Source organism: Ochlerotatus camptorhynchus, unplaced genomic scaffold, assembly GCF_037179485.1.
Source record: "Ochlerotatus camptorhynchus isolate MF236.1 unplaced genomic scaffold, CSIRO-AGI_Acam_v1.1 ptg000274l, whole genome shotgun sequence".
Classification (NCBI taxonomy): Eukaryota; Metazoa; Arthropoda; class Insecta; order Diptera; family Culicidae; genus Ochlerotatus; species Ochlerotatus camptorhynchus.
Window position 1 is genome coordinate 3,599,249 of NW_027040763.1, and position 26,753 is coordinate 3,626,001.

General features: G+C 38.6%; 2 protein-coding genes across 2 annotated transcripts in view; both read right to left on the reverse strand.

Moving 5' to 3' along the window:
- Positions 1–24,357, reverse strand: part of LOC135705716 (chitinase-like protein Idgf4) — a 300,438-nt gene extending 276,081 nt beyond the window's left edge. Inside the window, exons 1-3 of the mRNA XM_065227554.1 lie at positions 24,146–24,357; positions 14,512–15,235; positions 13,913–14,454 (exon numbers count right to left, since the gene is read on the reverse strand). Coding sequence (XP_065083626.1) covers positions 13,980–14,454; positions 14,512–15,235; positions 24,146–24,269 — 1,323 coding nt within the window. The 5' untranslated portion in view covers positions 24,270–24,357 and the 3' untranslated portion in view covers positions 13,913–13,979. The remainder of the gene's footprint in view (positions 1–13,912; positions 14,455–14,511; positions 15,236–24,145) is intronic.
- LOC135705715 (chitinase-like protein Idgf4) lies at positions 5,877–8,406 on the reverse strand. The gene is made up of 3 exons (XM_065227553.1): positions 8,218–8,406; positions 7,204–7,936; positions 5,877–6,534 (listed from the first exon to the last, which is right to left on the reverse strand). The coding sequence occupies exons 1-3, from the start codon at positions 8,333–8,335 to the stop codon at positions 6,060–6,062; spliced, it is 1,326 nt and encodes a 441-aa protein (XP_065083625.1). The 5' UTR covers positions 8,336–8,406; the 3' UTR covers positions 5,877–6,059.
- Positions 24,358–26,753: the final 2,396 nt, after the last annotated feature.

Below are 26,753 nucleotides of genomic sequence, written 5' to 3' on the forward strand. Positions count from 1 at the left end.
TTCCAAGTTGTTTCCCAAGACGAATACGAAATGTGGTCGAATACTCTAAGTATAAGGCTAGTGAATGGGAAACAATACTTTTTCATTGTTTTTATCCTTGCTTGCATGATTTGCTCCCTTCCAAATATATGGATCATGTTATGCTCTTAAGTTCCAGCATATTTCAACTTCTTGAGCTGAGAGTGTCCAGAAATACAGTTTCATACTGCGAAAAACAATTAGATAGGTTTGTAAAAGATTTTGAAAAGTATTACGGATCAAAAAATATGATGTACAATGTACATTTGAGCTCTCACCTTGCACAAACTGTAAGAAATCTAGGTGCTCTCTGGAATTCATCTTTATACCCGTATGAAAATGGAAATGGAATGCTCATTGGTTTTCAAACATCAAAGAACCATCCTGTTATACAAGTTGCAAATAAATTTTTGTTAAACAGGATATGTCATTATGCAGAAATACCAAGTGAATCACCTACAAAAGATTGGATAGAAAAGCTTTGGAACTCATCACATCTAAACATAAAGTTTCATCACAATAGTCAATATGTATTACCGGATAATGTAGAGGCAAATATTGACCTTAAAGATGCTGTGTTTTGCGAAATTGGAAAGTACTATTGCAATGGAATTAAAATTTGTACTAAAGATTTATGTAAGAATTTTAAATATGACGATTCCTTCATTTTTCTTGATGGAAGATTTTTAAGTATCTCGCGATTATTACTCGATTCTACTGAAAATGTTTACGTTTTAGGTACAGTTTTGACCACAAAAAGCTTTACGAAAATATGTTCAGCTATGAGGATTCAGGAAATCAAAAGCTGTGTCGCATTAATGATTCACTTCGCTTATGTGTTAGTATTAAAATACTTGTAAATGAAGAGGCTGGAAGTAAAATTAATTATATTTCGCTTTGTAAACCAAAAACTCAGATTGATTGACTGTGTAAATGAAATACAAAACTTTCTCAAACTTATAGAAAATATAATGCTTGAAAATCACAAGAACAAATATATTTGATTTTTTATTGGGGTTTGGTCAATAATATCTGGTTGTGTTAAAATCTTGTTAAGAATCAGTTACAAAATCATAAAAAAAATCAATATATTTAAATTTGTTAAAGATTTGTTATATTATTTTCTTGGTGATAAGTTTCCATAATTTAATTATATCATAATCAGTTATCCATAACAAGGCTTGTTATAATCTTGTTATTTTATTGTTATACCCTTCTGGTCGGGTATCGATGAGATTATTGTTCTGGGCGGCTTTAATCTCGCTGGTGTTTCGTGGAAACCTTCCCACTGTGGCTTTCTCTTTCCGGACCTTGCTGGTTCTGCTTTCCATCCTGGATCACTTAGCCTTCTCGACAGCTATAGCGCAGCGACGTTATCTCAAATCAATCCTGTGGTTAACAAGAACAATCGTAGCTTAGACCTCTGTTTCGTAAGCGCTCAGGATACGGCTCCATTCATCTCGTCGACTCCTTCTCCACTCGTAAAGGAAGTTCCTCATCATCCTCCTTTGGTTATTACTGTTGAAGACAATCACATTCGGGATCTCGAAGACATCTCCACTACGATGTCTTACAATTTCCGGAAGCATTGTCAAGCATTGATTGGGAAAACATACTCGATTCTGATAACGTCGAAACCGCTGCTCAAACTTTTTCACATGTATTGGCTTATGTCATTGACAGACACGTACCTAAGAGCGTTCACCAGATTGCATCGCACCTCCCTTGGCAGACGAACGAATTGAAGAAGCTGAAATCGATCAAGAGAGCCGCGTTGAGGAAATTCACTAAATATCGAACGATGTCACTGAAACGTCACTACGTTAAGCTCAATTATCAGTTCAAGCGAGTCAGCCGTCAATGCTACTTGCATTATCTGCGAGGGATTCAAAGGAAATTCAAGTCGCACCCGAAGTCTTTCTGGAAGTACGTAAAGGACCATGATATTGAACGGCGAAGTCGCTTCCACTCCACAGGAAGTCTGCCGCTTGTTCTCCAACAAGTTTGCAAGTGTTTTCTCTGACGAGAGCCTAACCAACGAATACGTGACTCTAGCAGCAAGCAACGTTCCACTTTCCGGTCAAGCTCTGGGTGGAATTGTTGTCAACGCTGAAGTGATAACGACTGCCGCACTAAAACTAAAGCCTTCTATCAACCCTGGACCGAATGGTGTCCCTTCAGTCTTTCTGAAGAAGCATATCGCTAACTTACTGTCACCGCTACAACATCTGTTCCGATTGTCCATATCGTGTGGCATTTTTCCATCGAACTGAAAATTTGCGCATATGTTCCCTGTGTAGAAAAAGGCTAGTTAACGGATCGTGGATAATTATCGTGGAATTATATCGTTGTGTGCAATTTCGAAGTTATTCGAGTTAATCATCATAGAGCCTCTGCTCTCCCATTGCAAGCAGTATCTAAGTGAAGATCAACATGGCTTCACTTCTGGTCGATCTACTACCACGAATCTACTGTGTCTGACATCGTACATCACGCAAAGTATGGTACAAACAGACGTCATCTACACTGACTTGTCTACTGCCTTCGATAAGATAAACCACGCCATCGCGATCGCCAAATTCGATAGACTTGGGATTAGCGGAAATCTCTTGAGATGGTTTTGCTCATATCTCGCCGATCGTCAGTTGGTGGTAGCCCATGGTGACTGCCAGTCCGACATTTTCGCAGCTAAGTCAGGAATATCTCAAGGAAGTCATCTGGGACCGTTGATTTTCTTACTCTACTTCAATGACGTGGATTTAGTTATCGAAGGACCACGACTATCGTATGCAGACGATCTCAAAATCTACTTACGGATCTGCTCGATCGATGATTGTCAATTCCTCCAACGTCAGTTTGAAGCGTTTGCCAGCTGGTGCCATTTGAACCGAATGACAGTAAATCCTGCGAAGTGTTCAGTCATCACTTTTACCCGAAAGAAAGAACCAGTTATTTTTCACTATGCTCTCCGGAACACCATTATTGAACGTGTGAGCCATGTAAAAGATCTAGGTGTCATCCTGGACTCTCAACTTACATATAAGTAACACATCTCGTACGTCGTCGACAAGTCGCCAAGGACATTGGGCTTTATCTTCAGAACAGCTAAGAATTTCTCCGACATCCATTACCTCAAGTCACTGTATTGTTCCCTGGTACGTTCCATTCTAAAATATTGTTCTGTGGTTGAAGTCCGAACTACAACAATGGTACTGAGAGAGTCGAGTCCGTTCAACGCCGCTTTCTGCGATACGCGTTGAGAATGTTACCTTGGAGAGACCCGTTTCATTTTCCCAGTAATGAAAGTCGCTGCCAGCTGATCGACTTGGAGCCTCTTCGCACCAGAAGAGATACTTCAAAAGCCCTGCTGGTTGTGGACACGTTACATGGCAGAATTGATTGCATGGCAATCTTGGAGCAAGTAAACATTAACGCACAACCCCGAATGCTTCGTAACAATGTTATGCTAAGAATGCCACTACGTAGGACAAACTATGCAATCAACGGTGCAATAGGCGGACTGCAGCGAGTATTTAACCGAGTTTCATCAGTATTCGATTTTCACCTGCCAAGACTAACACTTCGGAGACGTTTCTCTTCATTCTTCTTCTGAAATGGAAACAGTCAATGATCATGTTTTAATGTTTTGTAGTTTTAACTTATGACTTTAATTTTAATTTTAAGTTTAACCATCATTGGAACCATATCGAGTCTGTTGATGCTGACAAATAAATAAATAAATAAATAAATAAAAATCCGACTTTTTAATACATTTAAACATGTGATAAATCAAAATCTCGTAAGTTTTATTTACACGGTTTTTTTTTTACACGGTACGTATCCCGGGGCCTCCCTTAGCTCAGTCGGTAAAGGCGCAGCTACAAAGCAAGACCATGCTGGAGGTGGCTGGGTTCAATTCCCGGTCCGGTCTAGGAATTTTTCGGGTTGGAAAATTTCTCGACTTCCCTGGGCATAGAAGTATGATTGGACTTGCAGGCATCGAAAGCTCTCAATTAATAACTGTGGAAGTGCATCTAGAACACTAAGTTGAGAGCACGCAATAAGCTAATATGCGATATGCAATAAGCTTGAAATGCGAAGAAGAAGAAGTATCCCCCGTGTAAAAAAAGACCTGAGTGTACTCGATCATCCCTAAGGTGTCGAAGAGTCCGTGGTTTAAGGGGTTGGAGGTGGGTCGAGACTTCATACGGCTGATGTCTCGCTTCATGTCCTATCACTATTCGTTAAACGCTCACTTGTTCCGTGTTGGGCTGGGAGATAGCAATCTCTGTGAATGTGGACAAGGTTACCAAGACGCCGATCACATTATTTGGTCTTGTGCTGAGCACCGTGGAGTCAGAGCTGAGCTGTACGATTCCCTTCGGGCCCGAGGTAGACAACCTAATGTTCCAGTTCGGGATATTTTGGCTGGGCGCGATCTGTAGTTTATGAAACTCATATATGTTTACTTTAAGACTACTTACCTTACAATTGTAAGTTTGATTAACCTTGTGATTAGTTTGTATTTTGTACGTGTGGGTTTTTTTAATATTTATTTTCAAGATGAATAGAAATAAGTTCACGTTTTAGGATTAATTAAAATTAAAAAAAATATTCAAATAACATTTCAAACCTCCCTTTTTGGCATTCAAAATATTGTAAATCTCCACTAGCCTCGAGGCAACCGCGAGTATTCGGTCCAGTTCCTTGAACTTTAAATATAAGACAGTAATAATGTATAACAAAAATGATAACTCAGCTTTGTAAAATTTATACGATTGAGCCTGTACAATTAAAGTAATTATTAAAAACAATACTTCCGGCCAGTGGGAGTTAGATTGAATACATGCAGTCACAATGTCACCCCGTCTTACGGTACCTCTTTGCTAAGTTTATTCGTTAATATACAGCTTTCCACCGAAGAACGCGTTACCCACTAAATTCTACCCAACCGCTCTAATTTTTGCGAGTAATTCGTTATCCATTGACATTACTCACATACACGAAATCAGATTGGCTGGTTGAAAACCCGCCGAGCATAAGCGGTGGGTAAAATTCAGTTTGTAACGCGTTCTTCGGACGATAGCTGCACCTTCCTTCAAAGCCAGAAGTGCATGCTACAAAAGGATGAATCTTCAGAGTGAAACGCGCATTGTCTATTTATGGTATCCCTCTCATCCATTCACTCCTGCACTCTAAAAGTATCGATCGTACAAGGAAATATTTTCTCGAATATGTATAGGAGTAACGACTGGGAATCCATCCCACTATCGAATAGGCAGTACCATATCTTTCCATAACCTCAGAGCTGTAAATAGTGAAGTTTACGGTCCATTGATTGATGCTGACTGTTTATCTATGGAACCAATCATCACAACTTCAACATATGTAGTATCAATGAATTGAATCGTTATGCAAAACACTCGAACCATTTCGCTCTATTTACCTACAATATTGAATTGAATAGAAACGAATGGGTGATTACATTCCTCACATTCAGCTTTGCCGAAGCAGAAGAGACATCTTTGTACGTGTCAGTCCCATAAAAAAATGCACACCCGTTCGAGAAACATGCTTTCAACTCGGTACTTTCTTTCAGATTTTCCTTTTCTCAACTTTTTCCTCAGTCGACTGACTGCACACACTGCTCACTTGTAGCAGACACTTGCGAGCAATCTCGGGGAAAAGTTTCACTTCTTTTGCCCTTCCTTGGTGCTCGGCGGGAGAAGTCAAATAACATGTGTCAAGAGATCGTACAAGTTCGACTTTTTCGCTATTTTTATTGCACTCGAAATTCTTCTCGTGCTTTTCGGAGAATCGGCGTGGAAGTCGCGCTCGGAAACAGTGAACAGTATGTATTGAGATTGATGCATATTTAATCAAAGAATGAACGTTACAATTCACAAGGAAGCGGAAAGAAATTGAAAAACGCGAAACGAATGTATCCACTATAAAGCTATACTTATGTACGTAGGTCGTTTTTTTGTTACATGTCATAGGATATTAAATTGATACTCTTGGAAACAATTGGTACGGTTTGTCTACAGTCTATACTTGGCAGCTCTCAAGATGGGGAATTTATCTCCGGCACAGGTGCCCCGGACGTCGTCGTTACCCAGATCGAAGATGGAAATTCCACCCAAACCCTTGGCCTTGACGTAGCCGGCTTTGTTACCGGCCGTGTCCGGGTCCTCATACGAAAGCCAGATTCCATGCTCTTCGTTCTCGTCCGGAATGCGGAAGGCATATGCCCCGAAACGACGCGTCGGATCACCAATCTTACGTAGAGGTAGATCACCTCCCTGCAGGTTTGCGTTGCCTGGGTTGGGTAGTTTGGCGCATACCTCGGCCCAGCTGTAGAATCCAGGGATTTCAGAGTGCGGGCCCGGAGCAGACGGTCCATCGGACGGGATCGGAGGAACTCCAGTGATTCCGGATTTTTCCACCAGTTTCCAGCCACGTCCGTAGGATGGGATGCCGATGACGATTTTGCTTGGTGGTGTTCCCTCTTTCAACCTGCGGGATGAATGGTAGGAATTATTGGTAGATTTAGTTGTTAACATATCGAGAAATGGAAGGATTTAAACATAAAAGTTGGGAACAAGCATCAATTTAATTACAAGATATTAATTGGGAAAATGGTTTCCGTGCCATATAAAAGATAAAATGCTCATTAATCTTGGAAAAATGTTTCTTTATTGCGTTGGTACTCAGATTTACTGTCCTACCCGTGTTTGTTTTAGTCAGAGGAGCGGAGTGACGGGCAAGTGTTCAGGATAAGCTTCGAATATAATATTTTAAAGAAAAGATTCAAATAGAAGTTGGCGATGAAATAAAAGAAATTAGCTTCTAAAAAGATTCCAACAAAAGCTTCTGAACAACATTCTAGAAGAAGCTTCTTAAGAAGTTTCTAAAAGAAGCTTCTTAAGAAGATTATAAAAGGTGCTTCTTTTGGAAGCTTAATTCTAGACGCTTGCCCGTCGCTCCGCTACTGTGACTAAAAAACACGGGCAGGACAGTAAATCTGAGTAGCTTCGTTGTAAAGGAGCATTTTTCCAAGATTATTTCATCAAGCAATTCATCGTATAGTTTTAATATTGTGTTCCCATAGCTGCCAGTGACCTTGAGTAGCTCATCAAGGACTGATATTATGCTTCAAGTATCAACAAAGATGAACCTTCTTACCAGTAGCTCACTTCCGCATCGACATTGTTTCCCTCAATACGTTCCGTGGGCTCGTAGATCGGAGCCGTAAAGTCCGCCTCCTTGGGATTCCGCTCTGGCGTCTGCTGATCGAACGAAGCCAAATGTACATAGTCCAAGTTGTCCTTCAACAGTGGTACATCCATGAAGATGCTCTCATTCACATGTGGCAGCACCGTCAGCCCAAGCAAAAAGTTGTCGTGAATAAAAGCATTCTTCAAATCTCGCACGATTGCCGTAAACTCCTCACGGTGTTCTTCTGCCTTCGGGTCCAGCACACTGTCACCAGAAAAGAGCTTCTTGAATCCATGCCATAACTTTCCGGTCCAACCACGCATCCGCTTTGGTTTGGACTGTGGGAACTGCCATGCCAAATCCAGTCCATCAAAGTCGTACGTCTTCAGGGTCGAGTAAACCGAGTTGACGAACGCCGTTCGTCTTCCGCCAGACTCCAACATCGTCAGATACTTTTCATAGGGCTTCTCCTCAGAAAGATCTTTGTAGCCACCGACGCTGAGCAAAACCTTCAAATTTGGATACCGACGCTTCAAAGAGGTGGCCAACCGGTACTGACCTTTACCCGAGTCCAAATCGAGGCTTTCATCCACAGCTCGCAATTTGAAGCTATCCGGATTGATACCGGCAAATCCGTACACAAGATGAGTACAGAACGGCAATGCCAGCTCAATGTCCGTGATCGTTATTTTACCCAGACCTGGCAGAAGATTAAGAAAATTGAGTGAATTACACTCTCCCCATCTAAACCGGCTTGTATGAGGTCAGCTTAACTGATAATCTTGTTTATTCGAGCCGAGGCGAATGTTTACTAGCTCGTGCTGATAGACCTTGATTCAATAGGAAGCAACTCGTCAAGATCAATTAATCAACTTAAGCCCGAACTGCGTCGGCTGTGTCAGCAGTGATAGAGTGTTCTTAAGGCCTCAAGGTCAATCCAGAGCAGCTGGAAGTTTCCGGCAATCCAGTGTAGTCGCTTACCTTCACGCAGAGCCATTTGGCCATCGTAGTAGCACAGGATCTTGGGCCCACTGGTGGCATTGTTGGCCGTAGCCAGCGCTGCCAGAAACAGCACGGCACCAACCTTTAAAATCCACATTATTGCACTTTTCACCAACTCACTGTAAATAATCGCACTGCAAATAATCCACAACTGAATATTCAAGTGTCCTGTTCGAGAAACTGAGATCAACTAAAGAGCCGCTCGCACGGGATGATCGTTTTATATTCAAACCGGTGACGGTGATATTTTTGAATAAAGAAGGAACTCATTCTCCGGTTTTGATCCTCTCAAGCAAGCAGTGATAGGGAGTTCTGGGTTGTTTATAAGTTATGTTTATTGACGTTTTAAACAACTACTACTTCTTGTCATGGAGATATATAGGATTTCGTTAATTGAATAATTTCAATCAATGAGCCAAAATGTACTCCAAAGTGCAGATAATGATCCAACCATAAGTTTCAATTACGCAGAATAAACTGATCTGAACCGAACTGGCTATCGTTCTTCCTTGAAAATCTAAACAAACAACATGGAAGGAACTATGATGATTGATCGTTGAATCCGCTATGTCTCATGCTGTTTACTTCGAAGAAGAGAATCACTTGGCACTATCAATGGATGGCTCCCCGTTAGTTTCCAGAATTATGTCCTAATGATTTGAAATTGTTTGCACAACAAAAAGAAACATTTTCATTTCTTGGAATGTTTACTTTTAGTTGATACTTTCCAAGTCAATCAAATCTTTGGTTTCTCACGTCAGCATCGATTTGCTTGATATGATGAATGAGCGATTGTTCGTTTTATAGTGCTTGTGATTGTTGCCGGTATGCATACAAATGTTCGAACGTCATAACGTTTTTTTGTTATTATTATTCTTTTCTTTTCGTGTTTGGTAATCAAACTGAACATGAGATATCTGCTGGATTAAAACCGGACAGGCAACATTTAGACTAATTGGACAGTCGCGTCTTCGTCTTGTTCCAGTTGAGTCGCTACCAAGAACCATTTTCACCGGATCTGACATTCTTACGACTAGCCAGCCCACCGTAGTCGCCTGATTTTTGCGGTTTTTGACAATGGCTGATTACACGAGAAAAGTATAATAACAACTTTGACTATATGTTTAGTATTAGTTTTGCGCGAAGTCAACGATTTACATAGCTGAAAATGCTAATATCAAATAACAGACTGAAGTGGTAATTTATATACGATAGATGAGGGGATGAAAGTATAGAATTGATAGTTCCGTTTAGAATACGGCAGTGTGTAAATTGCATATAGAGAGTAGAAAGCGAGCTATACAACTTTTTAGGAAGGGACAAATCAGTTTTATCATCTCTCTTTACCAAACTCCAACTTTTGAAAGGGATGGTGAGGGGTGTCCCCCCCTCCGCCACCACTGGTATAATATTAAAAACAAGTCTTGTTATTCCAGGTATCATTTGGTTTTCAGTTGTTATCGCATAGATAATTTAGTTATCAACATCAACTAATTTTGTTATCAGTTGTTATTATGAAAGAATGTGAAATGATGCAAGGTTACTTTAAAACTTCAAATATTATGCGCATGGAAATAAAAACCACACTTCCAATCATGTTTCCATTATCTGCGTGAGGCTTTAATACCAAATCGATAAACTAAATTGAAATTTATTGAAAATATTTGCATGGATCACAGGATTTGTTATCAAGATGTTTTCAATGTTAACTAAATCAGTTATTTTTGTGATATGACAGAAGTATTATTTTGCTATAATTTTTGTTATGTTGCCTGTTTATTCAACCACAAAGATAACATGTTCAGTTATCAAATCTTGATAACCGCCCAAGTAACAATTCAGTAACCATTTAGCATCCACTCTGATTTATGATGGTTTTATAAGGGCAATGAACAATCCATTTAGTTTAAATGTAGCATTTTAAAGTGTAAAACATTCCTGCTTAGAAATTTAGCTTTTTGCTGTTTTGAAAACCTTTTATAGTCTGGCAAGAAAGTGAAAAACTGCCTTGTTTTAAAAATAAATTTAAAAAAGTTATCAATCCCTCCTTAAAACTGTTCTGTAATTCAAGCATAAACGTCATTAGCAATTGTTTATTAATGTCATGATAAAATACTTTATAAACGTGTTCTATTATTATAAAAGCAACCATAAAACAATTAGGTTTTGCATTAGAGAAAAAAGCATTTATTGTTGCTTTTCAGCCTTTTTAAAAAGCATCATTAACTCCCCAATTACTTTGTTTACAAATTGAGCTTAAAAGATGGTTCCTCATAGTTAATAAATGCCACATTTATGACAAGGAAATCTCGAAGGATAGACGAAGTAGGATGAAAAAATCAAGTCAATTTCAGATAAATTTACTTCTTTGGAAGAACCAGCACACCACTAACGGCTGACCATCTGTCGGAGAAGAGTAAAGTGAGCGGGGCCCTCGAACTCATAAAACATTGTCTAAAGTTGAAAAACATACCAGCCTTCTCCAGATCTTGCGATGACTATCAAAATAACAACCGACAACAAACCACTGAAACTGTTAGTTAGCGCAGATCAGCTGGTTTCCGATCCAAAGCAGCGATTTTATTCGGCGAAAGACTCTTCGAAAATTTCATTCAACCGTACATCTCTGCATCGTTGGATGGTGCACTTCTGTAACCATCCGGAAGAAGGGGATCTTTTTCGGGAACGATTGCGCTTCCAGCTGTTCGAAAAGCGCAATGTTGTAAAACTAGTATCGCAAATAATCGGAGTAACTGCTCCCAATCCATCGGGAGAAAACCGCCTGGAAGAATCCTGGATCTCACAGCGCAACTATCGAAAGATAAACAAACTTTAAAGTTTAACTTTTTGCAGGCAACTTTGCCTCCATAAATGCTGCCATAAATCTGAACGGGTTAGGATCAAGCAAAGTGGCTTTAGATAAATACAATTTAGCCTGCAAGTTTTCTTCATAAAAGCAATTTTAAAACCTTATTAATTTGTTAAGGAATTCTTGAAAGCAAAACAACTTTTTCACAAATGACCCATTAAAATCAACTTTTATGCCAATTGTTACAATTTGTTTGCTTGTTTTTTACAATCTTCGATTTTCAATCAATATTTCCTTAGACATAACTTTTTTTTTTTATTATAGTCACTTTATCACTCTTGGGTCATTCGTGACTTGTCCGGGGGTGAGATTTGAACTCGTGACTTTGGCGTGAGAGGTATGGATGTTAACCACTAGGCCGGGGTCGCCCCCGCTTAGATATAACTATATTTTGGTAAATTTAGCAATGAGCAAACATTTAAATGCGAAAGTAATAAAAAAAAATCTCGGTCAAGCTCGATCTGAAGAATATATTTTTTTTACAATGTTAAATAATTGGTCACATCGACGTTTTACGAGGGTGGACTTAATTTTTTCTATGTTTTCACGTACATTTCACATAAAATTTAATATGGCACTAGTTTTAGAACTATTGTAATAAATTAGTATATTCAACAAGATTTTTATACCATCAGTTTCTATTTTAATTATTTTTATATGATCGGATTCATAAATCCTTTTCTATCTTGATTGATGCTTTCTTAGTGGATTCAGCATGCGGCTAGAGGAAACGGCTTGGAAAGGGTTTTTATTGTTGCTAAATAGCTTTTATTGTAGCTTTCAAATGGTTCTCAATGCGTTCGTCATACAACCTTTTGCAGTAAATCAATCTTGAAGAGCTTCGAGAATACACCCTTCAGAACCTTCTCCAGGGTGGGCCAACTAGTCATATTCTAGTCTTAATGAGGTTATGGTGGATGCATTAATGACAGAATAGCCTTGTCCAGGGTTATATGAATGTTGTTTTATAATTGCTTTGTAGTATTTCATAAAACTTAAAATGTTACTTGGGCGGGTATCAGAACTTGTTATCAATTTGGTATAATCCTTTGCTCGGATATCTATAACAAAATTAGTCGAGACTGATAACCAAACTAGTTATGCGATAACAACTGACAACAAAATGATATCTGGAATATCAAGACTTGTTTTCAAAATGATCAGGTTGTTATTTTACTTTGCTCGGGTAGCCTGGTGGTGCAATTTCTTGGTACATTCGCATCTTCCACGTTCCGTCTTCCATCTGCACTCCACTGTAGATGGTCCGCAACACCTTCCCGAGCAGGAGAAAATAACTACACAGCAAAAAAATAATTTTGATATCACATCAAAGTGGATGCACTACAATCATGTCGAAAATTTCATGTAATTTTTATGACCACATAAATAAACAAATGCAGTAAAAGCAGCGTAATGTCAGTTCATGCATTGTATTAATGATAATTTTGTCCTTTTTAGCAAGTAATATTACACCATATTTTCGACATGATTGTAGTGCATCCACTTTGACGTGAAATCAAAATTATTTTTTTGCTGTGTAATGAATACCTAATTCTGATCTGATATCAAAATTTGGTATTAACCAGCATGGCATAAGAGGTAAAATACCAAAGAATGATACCAAAAAATTACATGGAAAATACTTTGTAAATACCTGGTATCATAATTTGGTATTGGAATGGTATTGTGGGAACATTTTTTAGGTATTATTTTTAGGTATTTTACCTCTTATGTCAGGCTCATCCATACCAATTTAAGGTATCGAGATATTCGTTCATGCTCGGGTTCCGTTCGAAAACAGCCGTTGGATCTCCACGAGCTTAGGCCAGGTAATTTTAGCTGCAGATTAGCTTATACACCCAAATATTGGCTTACACAGCTAGTTTTAGCCTGTTTAACCTAGTATGTAGCTAAAATTGTTTGCTGGGTAATCAGCGTCTTGCAGAGAGCCAACTTCGTGCAGCGGCGAATTTTATACGACCTTCAGAGTTCAATCTAGGCACGATTCCCTGTCATAATCCGTCTTTGAATTTATCTGCTGCTATCATTATCGGTGGTCACTAGTGAGCCTAAATCTTGATAGAGCAGAAATTAGGGCGCAACAGCTTTTGTAAACAATGACTTCTCTCGATGATTTCTTGAAAGTCATGCCTCTCCCTGGAAAATCGACATCACTATCGAGTAGAGGAAGACTTCTCCTACCCGATGGATATGTTGGTTTGTGATGGCGTGCCTTAAATTTCTAGAAATCAACGAGAAAAGTCATTGTTTACAAAGGCTGTTACGTCCTAATTCTAGCTCTATCAAGAAATACCCAACATTCGTTCACCACCTCGATTTCGTCACCGTCAATCTGAACTCGGGGTGGGAAGCTAACGTTCTTGAACCTCTTCGAAGCGTTGCCAGATTGTTTTCAAGTTTGTCGGTAGCAAAGGTTTCATAATATCGAGGGTGGCAATTGAAACGTTTTGACTAAGAAGTTAGGAGTATGACTTTAAGATTTTCGAGGCTTGGCCGTCCCAACAGCCATAAGTAGCTGACTAAGTTTGCCAGATTTGGTTGTATAGAGGTTGAGGAGAGGTTATTTCTTATCGTAAATGCATTTGAATACAGTTTGAGGGTGTATAAATGAAATGAACGCAAGCATTGATTGGCCGCAATCAATGGCTTATTGACTCAGTACATCTCAACGACCAAAATCTGGAACTCGAGCCCACAATGGCATCTTTCAAATGTTTTTATGATAAATGAGGAACTCTTTGGTGGTAATTACCAGAACGAAAAAAATCCTTGCATCAAATTAACAACTTTATTGCTCAATCAAGATCAACTCTTACAAAACATGTCAATTACTGGTCATTCACGTCTCACCTTATAGCCTATACTTAGCAGCCCTCAAAATCGGGTACTTTTCACCGGCACAGCTTCCCCGGAAATCGTCAAAAGCCAAATCGTTGAGCGCAATGCCGCCCAATCCCTTGGCCTTCACATAGGCAGCCTTGTTGCCAGCGGACTCCGGATCCTCATAACTAACCCAAATTCCATGCTCACCGCTGCTGTCGGGCAAACGGTACGCATAAGAGCCAAATCGCTTCGTGGGATCTCCCACCTTGCGCAGTGGACCATCGGCACCCTTCAGAGCGGTGTTACTTGGGTTGGGCAGCTTGGCACACGTTTCAGCCCATGAGTAGAATCCTTCCTGCTGCAGTTGGGGACCAGCTGGGGCAGCACCATCTGCCGGCAGAGGAGGAACTCCGGTCAGGCCCGAATCTTCGTTCATCTTCCATCCACGGCCGTGAGTTGGGATGCTCACGATGAGCTTCGATGCCGGAGCGTGGTTGTTCAACCTGAGAAAATAAATCGGTTAGAAAATAATTCGATTTAGTGAGAAATTTTACTCCTACCAGAGCTTGACCAATCCATCGACATTGTTTCCGGGCACGCGGTCGGTGAGTTCATAGATCGGAGCATAGAAGTCAGCTTCCTTCTTGTTACGTTCGGGGGTTTGCATATCGTAGGCCTCAATGTTAACAAAGTCCAGATAGTTGACAATGGCTGGAATGTCCATGAACATGGAAGCATTCACGTGTGGCAGAACGGTAATTCCCAACTGATATCCATCCGAGCGGAAGGCATTCTTCATTTCACGCAACAAAGCAGTAAATTCCTCGCGGTGTTCGTCGACCTTCTCATCCAAGGCGCTATCGCCGGAGAAGACTTTCTTGAATCCATGCCACAGTTTGCCAGGGGAGGAGCGGATCTTCTTGGGTTTGTTCTGTGGGAACTGCCAGGCCAGATCGATACCATCGAAATCGTACGTCTTCACAATCGAGTAGACACTGTTGATGAAGGTGATGCGAGCGGCTCCGGATTCCAGCAGTTCCAGGTACTTTGGAGAAGCGGCCGAGAAACGATAGCCACCGATTCCCAGCAGGACCTTGAGGCCGGGGAATTTGCGTTTGAGGGCGGTGACCAGGCGGTAGTTGCCCTTGCCGGTGTCCAGATCTAGGTTGGCATTACGGCTCACGGCTTTGTTGGAATCCGGGTCGACAGCGGCGAAGCCGTACACCAGATGGGTACAGAAGGGCAGGGCCGCTTCGATGTCAGTCAGGGAAACTTTGCCGAGACCTGGAGAGATGGGATTAAAAAAAAATATGGGATTAGATATGGATATATGAGTATTTGTAATGCTGTAATTTAAAATTAAATCAAAATATTAAAAGGTCGATAAATTAAGTAACAAATAATTGCTTACGTCTTTAACCCAATAGCAGCCACGTCAAATCTCCGAAAAATGAGCGGTATTTTTTCAAGCGAATAAAAATAGAAAATTTCAATTGATTCGAATTATGATTTTCCTTTACTAATGCTTTTTCTAGTGATGGATAACCATTTTGAAAATATCCAAGGAAATTAATGATAAAAATCATGTTTCAAAAGTGTGTTTTTTGCGCGTGGTTGAAGTACACATTTCGAGGCAGAAGGTACACAAGGCATGGCCATGTGCTTTAGTGGCGTAAAAAGACTTAAGTTAATGCGCAAAAAACACTGATATCATGCATTGTATAGGTGCATGGATAAAGGTTGCGCAGTGTACTTATAGCGAATTCGTTTATTATTCAGTTCCAACCTGGAGATTGGGTCTGCTTGTTTTCTGACAAACGTCAGTTTGCTCGTTTGTTTTTAAAACCTAGCTCAGGTTGAGGTTCACACTGACAAAAAGTTCGGTTTCGCACTGGGTTGGAACTGGTGTTAACCCCGATAATAAACGAATTAGTATGATTAGATCGGTTTACGAGATATGACAGTAACAAGTTTCAAGAAAATTCCGTGGAAAAAGAAAGAGAGAAGGATTTACGCCAGTTCGTATTTCGTCATGACAAATACTCGAGTATTAGTACAAGACAGCGGCGTCGAAATTCACGTTTCGGATAAGGATAAGGATACGCAATTAAGTTAGTGGAATTGAATGGAAATTACTAATCCTTCTCTTTTCTTTATACAGGTAACAGGTCCACATTCCTCAGGATCCGTGGAGAATTCATAACGAATGACATTCTGAGGATAGGTCTTAAGGAATGCGGAGCAAATTCAAAAATGATTTGGGAAAATACTTCCACAAGATAGTTTTGAAAAATACGAAGAGAATGCTGAGAATAATTTTAGAGTGAGTCCCAGTAGATTTCTGTATAGAATTTCTACAGTTTTATGGAGAAAATTAGTATAGATGCACACAGCACAATCGGGATGATGGGAATATTGCAAGACAAAAGTTCTTGTGCTTTTGCCATAAGTTTTGGACGTTTGGGGTGTCCTTGTTTACATTAATTTTTCCTTCTTTTGACCTTTGCATAAACTAGGGTGGTCCTGATATTAATTGATAATATAAAACTAACTTTCTTATCATTGAAATTAAACACCAACTGAGTAAATTTCAAGCAACCTTGTTCAAATGAAAATGTTTCCAATCTCTGCAAGTTCTTATTTTCGAGCAAATTATCCGAATTGATTTACACGCTTAGTTTTTGCTACCGAGCTCGGCTGTGCAAATCTCCGCAAAAATAAGTTTCACTGAGATCTCAGCAAAAGTTACATTTGATTGCTGAGTCTAGGATAATGCTTATCTGAATCTCAGCAAACAAATGAAATGTTTGCTGAGATCTCAGAAATTTTTTTTTGTTTTTCCGAGATTTACATAGCCGAGCTCGGTAGAAAAAACGAAGTGTGTAGGGTGCTCCAGAACAATTGAGTTTTTAACCCTGACATTTAATTTCAATTAATCATTTTGTTCGACCATTTTCCACAGAGATGGCGCTGTTCCGCTGGTAGGAAGTGATAAAAATCCCCATATAGAAATTGAGAGAACTGGGAATAATTCACTTTCGGTGCATATTCAGGTCAAAAAAAAGTGAACGACAACCTAAAAAAATTATTCAGGGGCTTTGTCGTTCAGTTTTTTCCCGGAAATTAATGCTTAACAAGCTACAATTAAATAAAAATGATTTTTCCCCATACAATTTTACCTGCTTTACTACCAGTCCCCAGAGAACCAAAACAATTCAAATTTGAGAGAGAAATTCTCTCTCCCGAGCTCAATCTCTCAACATGCCATGTATTTTGTTCACACTCGATTTGTGATTTCCCTTTCACAGATTACAAAATAGAGTACCTGACACTACAAAACATGTCTGGTACCTCTATATATGCATTTGCTTTTACATTTTAAGTCCCTCCTTTTTGCCATATTCTGCGCAAAAGATACTTTATGCCCCGCCCCATACATATAATTCGGCGGAAAATTATGTGTGGGGTGAGCTATTTGGTGTGCAGAATGTGTAAAAAAGGAGGGACTTCGAATAATAATCTAAATGCATATATAGAGGTACCAGACATGTTTTGCACTGCAGTGTCCTCTGTGAACAATTATAGGAAAACAGATTGTGTCTAGTTTCCGATAGATGTCACCGCAAACAATAGTAGTGACATCTGATGGAACATGAATGCAGAAGCTTGACAAAATGATTAATTTCTTGTTTGAGTCACGTTCAGATGACTTATACAGGATGTCGTTAAACACTTTTCTTGCAAAGCTTCAAATTGTTTAAGACAATTTTACCCCAACTTCAACGGTATAGGGAAGAAATGATAAACCGAGATGCAAGGTCAGCAACGCTATTTAGGGAAGATCGTTAAATCACGTAGCATTTTAGGGTGACCAACCATGTAGAAAAATATACGCTACAAGGGGGAGAGGGACCAGAGTTGGTGCTTCAAGTTTTCTAGCACTCACAATTGTTGAGAAAACTAGGATTAAATGCACAAAAGAAAGGATTTTCATTAAAACTAGGATTGTCTGTTCTGCTGAGTTCGATTTTTGCGCCACTCTTTCGAAGATAGGCTTGAATTTTAAAGAATGATCCTAATTCCATGCGTTGCAGCATATTTTTTTAAACACTCATAAAAGTATGCATTTCTTGAAAAATTAGATTGCCTGTTCTGCCAAGTTGAATTTCTACCCCTCTCTTTGAAAGTTCGGCTTGAATTTTAAATAATGGATCAAGTTGAATCCATTCGTGACCAGGCATACCAAAAGTACCGCCTCATGACAGTATTTCAACGGCTGTCGCTTTCTTTTTCCTACGACAGCCTTGAGATTGAGCTATAAGCGACAGACCACAGTGAGGCTGTTATACGATATGCAATGTTGCCGTCTTGTTCAGTACACGACAGCTCGTTCTTAGTCATGTATTTTGTTCGTTCGGCTATGACAGCCTCGGATGGTCTTTCGTAACGTTACTCGTACATACAACAAGCAGTCTGTCAAACTGCCGATTCGTTGCTGCTGTATTTGAAATTTTGTTTGCATTGACCCGACATAAACACAGAATTGAGCCGACATCGACCCGACATTTGGCCGACGTCGATAATAAATTGACCTTACATTGATTCGACATCGGGCAGACATGTCTGTTCGGGATCATTCTTCTGGGTTTCTTCCATACTCCACTGCCGTATATCAACTGTATATAATGTCTAGTGACAGCCTTTTCGAGACAGCCACTTGAGTAAGCTGAGGGATGTCGTCGGTTTGTGAAGGCTGTCATGACGACAGAAACATTGAAAACCTGGTCATAAAGAAATGTGAAAATACAGCCCATTCGGTTCACTACGTTCCAAGCACGATGATTTTTGCAAAGCGGGTATAGATGCGACTGTTCTAATACAGCTTTCATTCTTTCGTGCGTGCGCTGTTGCCAATACACTTCGAATTCAGATCTGAACGTACGGTAGCCAGGGATGCCAAAAATACAGAATAATATGCATTTATACAGATTTTTTAGCAGTTTTTAAACCAAGAATCTGTATATACAGATATACAGATATACAGATTTTTTGATTGGGTAAAAGTATATACAGATATTTTGAGGTATGTCTTTAATTCAGCTAAATGTTTGCGTGAGTCTTACTTTCATTTTACCGTAACCTTGCCTCTAGAGTGTAGAACTCAATGAACTGGATTACCGGGGTGAAGTAATCGGGCACACACAACTGCATGACAGCACTGTCACAAATTGCATATATGTACTTTGTTTTTTTTTTATTACTAATCTAGAATGATCTTATGGCGGTAAGCACCAACTGATATTATCCTCAGTTTAAATCCCAATAAAAAAAACGGCGCCGGTGGTGTAGTGGTAAGCGTGATTACCTCTCACCCCAGCAGGCCAGGGTTCAATCCCAGTCGGCGCCGCCGGGATGTTCTGAGGCATAACATATCTGATCACGCCTTCCTTCGGATTGGAAGTAAAGCCGTTGGTCCCCGGTTCATGAGTTGATGGGTCGATAGGTAGGGTCCAGGTGTGGGAGCTGCCTTCCTGGCACGTCGGTAGCATTGGTGCTCAGCACGGAAAACAAGATCGACGGAAAAAAACAAACCAAAGGAAAAAAAAATCCCTATAACGAATGTTGGGTTGATTTGGTATCGACGGTGCTATTAACCAATTCAATCTAAAGCAAATATTTGGCAGATTTTCCAAACAGGAACGGTATTAAAAGTAAATCCAAGTTGAAGCTTACCGCTATTAATGTATTCGGCGCAAAATGTATTAATACGATTTGATGCAAAAGCGCTGTTTTATAACCGATACCGCACTTCCAACACTTCTTCGTTCATTTTGGAGCGAAATACGCAATATTAAAACTATACAGATATTGATACAGATTTTTCGAAGAAGAAATACAGATGAAAAGATTTTTATAAGCAAAAACACATATTTGCTTTTGGCAACCCTGACGGTAGCAAGCGGTAGTAAAGCACACAAAGCAACAGTCAATTCAGGTATAAACCAACTGCCGCGAGAAGGCTGTACTATTGGAAGCCTGTTCGTGACGAAAGGTTTTTATTAGCACGAACAATTTTTGAGAAAACCGTGTTCACAAAAGTACGAATTTTTACGGAAATTTGATTCACTTGCTCTACCATTTGAAAGTTAGCCTTGAATTTTATAGAAAGGACCAAGATGAATCCACATGTAGATTTGTTTAGCACGGGCAGAAAACCGGTTTTCACTTTAAAAAAGAATGTATTTTCATCAAAATTTGGTTTGCCTGTTCTGCCAAGTTTGATATTTGCTCTGCCCTTTAAAAGCTAGGAAACCTTGCTGAATCCATACTGCCAGTTGATTTTATTAGCACGCTCATGTGTTAGGAAAACTAGGCTTAAATTCCCAAAATCCCATATTTCCATGGTAATTTGGTTTGCTTTTTCTTCCAAGTGGGATTTTTGTAATGCCATTTGATAGTTTGGCTAAGATTTTAAAGAATAGACCATATGTAGATTTTTTTAGCGCGCACAATTCTAGACCAACAAATGAAATAGGTGGAACAGTCAAATGTAAACAATGACTTTAAACGCAAATTTCTCGAGACTCAAAACACACCCATGAAAACTAACAATGCCATTCTATGGAGGAAGTTTTATTTTTTATACCTTTATTAAGGAGACTTTCAGCCCTGGACTGGTTCGTCTCCGCCCATGGAGGAAGTTTGCGCTATGCTAGTGTTAGATTGCTTGAATGTATTTTGGCTCTCGATAAATTTGAGTTTAAAGTCATTGTTTACATTTGGTTGTTCCATTTTTTTTTATCTAGAATTGTTGGGTTTGAATTCGCAAAAGAATGTATTTTTGGGGAAATTTGGATTTCTGCTCCGTGCTTTGAAAGCTGAGCCAACTGACAAATCGATTTTATTTTTCCCTCTCCAAATTACATAAAACTTCGCATAATTTTTGATTTGCGACAACTTGGTTCAGTTTGGGCGGCCGTTTTGTCTCAAAACATATTTTTAGTCCTGAAAATCATTTCTTACGTTCAACAAATCACATAAAAATGCGTGAAAAAAAAGTTGAAATTTTTTATAATTAAAGTTAATATTATTAAATTTTGGATAAAATTTGAATTGTGCGTTGTGTCCATTTCTGAAAATTTAGTATTTTTTATAAGATTTCTAATGAACATAAGTTAAACATTCTTAAAAATGTACTTTTTTGTTATTGTAGTTTAAGCAGTTTTTTAAAATTATTTTTATGGATATTTCATATTCAGTGTGTATTTATTCTGAAAAAGCAATTCAGTTTTTTACAACTGTGTCTAAAATTTCATTTCAATTATATGAGACATTTTAGGTTAGGTTTTTTCGTTAAAAATTTGTTTAGGTTAGGTATATGCCGTAGGAAATTTTATGTAGTTTCATGATATATGACAGTTACTCATTTCAGTTTACCACGGAAGGCCCTACAATTGACAGCAGTGGACATTGTTTCGTGCGCAGAGGCCGACGAGAGCCACCATTTTGAATTTTTCAAAAACAAAAAACATTTTGTAGTCATCAATTTATGTATGTTTGTTTTCCCACAAAAAATTCGTGGTATAACTACAGCTGTGGTAGGAGGGTGATGCCGGAATAATTATGGTTAATCGGAAAACTTTATTTTTCATCGGGTGTTCTCATAAAATAAAGCAGATTTGCACATTTCAAACCTAAAATTAGCCCAAAATATACGGAAAAACCATTATTTTCCTTAAGATTTTGATTCCTTTGCACCTATAGTTGAGAAAGCGTTCCTTTAATAGAAGAACCCATATGAAACCAGTGCGTTCCACTATTATAAGGAACCAAAGTTAGCAATTATCACAACTACTGTAACAGTGTTTGCCAAATAATCATACAATTTATTCACAATGTTATATTGTTCAAGCAAGCTAAATATTGGAAGCTAATATTGGCGTTTAAAAATAGTATGCATATAAAACATTAATTTTATAATAAATAAAATAACTTAGTTCCACTACCACTGGTTCACCTGCCCTTATAACTATCTTATTTGTTGCTTGACTAAAAACCGATCCCAGCAAAGTTATAGCTGAGAAAATTTCCTACAAGAAAATCAACCAAATTTTCTCTCAGTGGAATAAAGAAAACACTGTCAGTTTCAAACCAAAGGAGTTCCGATTATGGGAGGCTAATCAGGTCACAATTTGGAACCGTTTATCAACGGTATATTTGAAAACAATAAATAGACTCAGAGATACGTCATTTTGAAAAAAAAAGTGTCGAGCTCATTTTCAGTTTGGTCCTCGAAGAGTTAATTTCACATTCTGTTTCATCTCATGTCCAGTCTGGAATGCATTATTATTTATCACATCAAACTGTTTAGTGTTATTGAAATACAAAGCTCGTTGAGTTGTGCTTACAATTAATATTACCGCCTAAGAAGAAGAAAAAATCCCCGTTTACCATTCAAATGGAAGATACGATTTCTAGGAATACATTAACGTCTCGCAGTATTTGATTATCAAAAGTAAATATTTACCACACAACTACCCTCAAACAAATAGGTCACGTACAAAAACCACAATCTCTGAATCACAAATATAGTGCCTTCATTGTGTGGTTTGCAGCTGGAGGTGATGCTGTTGCACAACACATGAAAATTTAAGTTGCATACCGTAAAACGGGGTAACATTGATAATGTTTTAAGGAATGTTCTAAATATTTTTTACAGCAATGTGCCGAGGATCCTAGAGTTTATTTGAAATTAAAGCATTTGCTCTATATTTTTTTTAGTTTTGTGGCCGAGCATCAGCATTTTGATTTGGGGTTACTTTGTTAATGCTCACTGAAGGTAGAACAAAAATGCGTGAAACTCAATCAATTTAGTTCTTGAAATATGAAACTTTTATTGAGTATATTATCAGAAAACATCATAACCAATAACAATACAACATTGATCGGAGTGTTTGGTACGGTATGTCCACGCATCCTTCCACCCCTGTAGATTCAAGAAATGTTCCCATTTCCAAGAATCATCTTTGCGGCAAATAAAACGCAGTAGGCCTGGCCGTATTGATGTTTATATTATATCTCAGATATGCTGTAATCATCAATTAGACAAGAAAAATGATTAGACCTCATCTAACCTAATCATTTTCCAGGATGCTTTCTCGTACTGGCTGCGTTTGTATTAGATTAGATTAGATTAGATTTGATTAGATTAAGCAATAACAATACAGCATTGAATTTGTGATGGTTATATCGGAAATACATTTCAGAAGTGATGGATTGAGTGTTTTTTTAAACTGACGAAAATCACGATTTTTTTTTTAAATATGTTCGTAAAATATGTAGCACATATTATATAAAAACTACATAGGATATCAATGAAAATACCCTAAGCTGCAATTTGGAACCAATGATTCTAATTCGGGAAAGCGCATAGAGTATTATTAAAGATACCCCGTTTTACGGTACTTGTTTTACTGATAGACTCTTCGATTCTGTATTCCAAGTTTGCGAATCGCTAGTAGTCCACTTAAAGAATCGACCATCGCGTGCATAAATTGTTTGTATACACCCGGCCTGATAAGCGCAAAACCCGGTTTGCAAGTAACCTCCGATGACCTCCCTCGATCTATACACCTTTCATAATCGCTATAAGCGTGTTCTAGTGGATCCCGTTTTTCAAAAATAATAACCTTCCCAAAATCAAATTTTATGATAACGCACAAAAGCAACGACATCGAAAACACACAAAAAAGCCGGAAACCGGTTAACCAGACGCATCAACACCGAGCCCGGCAAAACAAGGTAATCTGCTCATTAGGTCATTTTGCTTGAGGCACGAGTTCATATTTTAAAGTAAAGCCGTGACAAGTGTGAGCAAAAATAGATCACAATTAGAGGCAATTGTCACTTGTTAGTCATTCCCATGGTGTGGTTTATATGTTAGCTAACCGCCATTACGGAAATCAGCGGTTGAGGCCAGCAATCAGTGGACAACAATAGAACGTATCTTTGAAGTAAGAATTCAGTTTTAACGTACAAAATAACTTGCCACTGTGAGAACTCCATAGAGGAAACACAAGAACCTCACAAATCACACCGATCAACGCAGAGAGCCGGTGTATCATAATGCGTCGATGACATCATGTTTCTCGTCGTCGTCGCCCAGTCCTTTATCGTCTCCGGTTGTTGACTTACCTTCGATCAGGAAGTTGGCTCCATCGTAATAACACAGAACCTTGGCCGTAGTTTGCTGGCTGTGGCCGGTGTGAGCCAGCAGGGCCAGAACGAGGCACACCGCAGCTGATTTGATCAGCCACATGATGATATTGCACACACAATTAAAAGAAACAGCTACTTCTTAATTCACACAGCAGCACTTCCTCACTATCGGCACACGGTTGCGAACTGAGCTGAGACGAGGTGCGATCGCGACGTTTTTATACGGGGATCTCTCGAGAGGTTTGATTTTCTGGACGGATCGATGATCGTCACGCTTGAGAGTTGAGTTCGAGCGGCGACTGTCAAGTAGGGAGAGAAGTGAAATTTCGGAGAATGAGAACTTTTCGGAGGTTCTTGTTTTGATTTATAGTTGAGGGAGAGGAGTAAATTGGTTTACGTAAGGTAACTGTAACGATAATACAATGCTAGGAGAGATGGATCATTGAACATCATATGAATCATTCAGTTAATTCGTTTGGAAATCAGCAAAAAACCATAAACTATGTTTGTTTTTATGCGAAATCCTTACTCATTTTCTGGAAAACCATATTTTTTCCCAGAAGTAAAGAAAATGCAAGAATTTTAAAGAGGAGGAATCAGCAATATTCGTTGACAACACCACAATAAATAGATTGAACCTAGTTGTAGGAATAATGCACCACAAGAAAGATAGATAATGGGTGTCCGTGAAAAAATTGGGCCACCATCAAATGGGTTCAAGCTGTTTCATAGTGAACGGTTATTATCCCCAACATTTGGACCGTACACCATGGTAAATTTAGAACTAACTAATTTTTCATTTGTGTAACGTCCGTCTAACTAAAAACCATGCACTGCTTTTAAGGATTGTAATTTAGTAAACACAATATAGATCTCTCTAATTAAAGCAACACAGCAAAAAATAAATTTTAATATTACATCCAAGAGGATGCACTTCAATCATGTCGCAAATCTCATGTAATTTTTATGGCCACACAAATAAACAAATGCAGTAAAAGCAACGTAATGTCAGCACATGCACTGTATTAATGATAATTTTACCCTTTTTGGCAAGTAATATTACACCATATTTTTGACCCGATTGAAGTGCATCCAATTTGACGTGATATTAAAATTAATTTTTTGCTGTGTAGGGTACGGGTAAAACTTGTCTGCAATCAGCTCGACATGCACAGAAAAAAAATGTATTATCGATCAACGTAATTCAAGCTGATGTATGAAATAATGATGTAATAGCGAAAAGCAGATACAATATTACATCAATGGATGTAATTTTGTTCGCAAAATCGATGTACATCGTACAATGTGATATTACACATCCGATGGATTGACCTGGTTGCAGCAGTTTCAATGTAATATTCAACAACTTGTTTTGCTGTGTGAAACTTAAAAATACGCTATTTTTTCCAGTATTGGCTTTTCAGTGAACGGTGGATCAAAACGCTACGATGTTTTATGTCTGACGTATTGCATTTAATTAATGGAACTACTTTGAAGTTTTCTGATCTTCCTTTAAGTACCTGAAAAATCTCTAAAAATGAAATTAGCCAAACTTTTCAAAACTTCTCTGATTTATTTGGCCTTAAGATTTTCATCATTGAACACCTTGAGGTTATCTGACTTCCACTGATGTTCTTAAAACTTCCCTGAAGTTTTTAGTACTCTTCTGAAATAAATGGAACTGTTCAAAAAATCCTTAAACTTCTCTGAAAATCTCTTGAATTCTGTAATGTTTCCAATATATATTTGAAGTTTTTTGTGTGTACTGGAGCATTTAGATCTTCGATTAAATACCCAGAACTTCTTAAAGATCCTAGAATTCTTCCTGAAACGCATGAAGCTGTCTTGAATTTATCGAAACTTTTGGCATAATTTCTTCCATGCCTTAACATAGAACGAGTTAATTGACACGCGGTGGACTTAATCAACTGGGCTTTCTCAATGTTAGTCTAACCAGAGATTTACGGTAGGTACATTACGGAAAGCCTTATTTTAGATTGGTCAGTTGCTTACGGGAGAACCAGTAATGTCGAGTTCTAAAATAGAATCGCCATAAGAACTTTTCCTTTTATGCATTACAGTGTTCCATAATTCTTACATGTCGAGTGAGACGACTAGAGTGACACAAAAATGCTCATCCTAGCATTATCGACAATATTGAATATATTTATTTTAGGCACCCAGCTGGTGTCATTCGATACGTTAACTGCTGCACGAACGGCTTAGGACCTACCAGGAAGGGGTAGATACCCGACCAGAAGGAAGTATCAGAAATAATACACACTGTGTTACTGAGATAGAAAAATATTCGTAACATGGTCTGTTATAAAACATGTACCGTTTGTAGTTAAAATAACAAAAAATATAACAAGAAATCTTCTACGTACTATCAAGAATATAACAACAATTGTTAGGGTTATATCATATTTTTAACACACCTTGTTACAAAATAACCCAGTAGGGTAAAAACTAAAAAGGGTATCAACTGGACTTTTTAAGACGGTTTTGGGTAACATAAAATATTTAAAAAATCATCTGCTAACCCCCCCCCCCCAACACAGCACCCCTCACTCTCTTTCCTTTT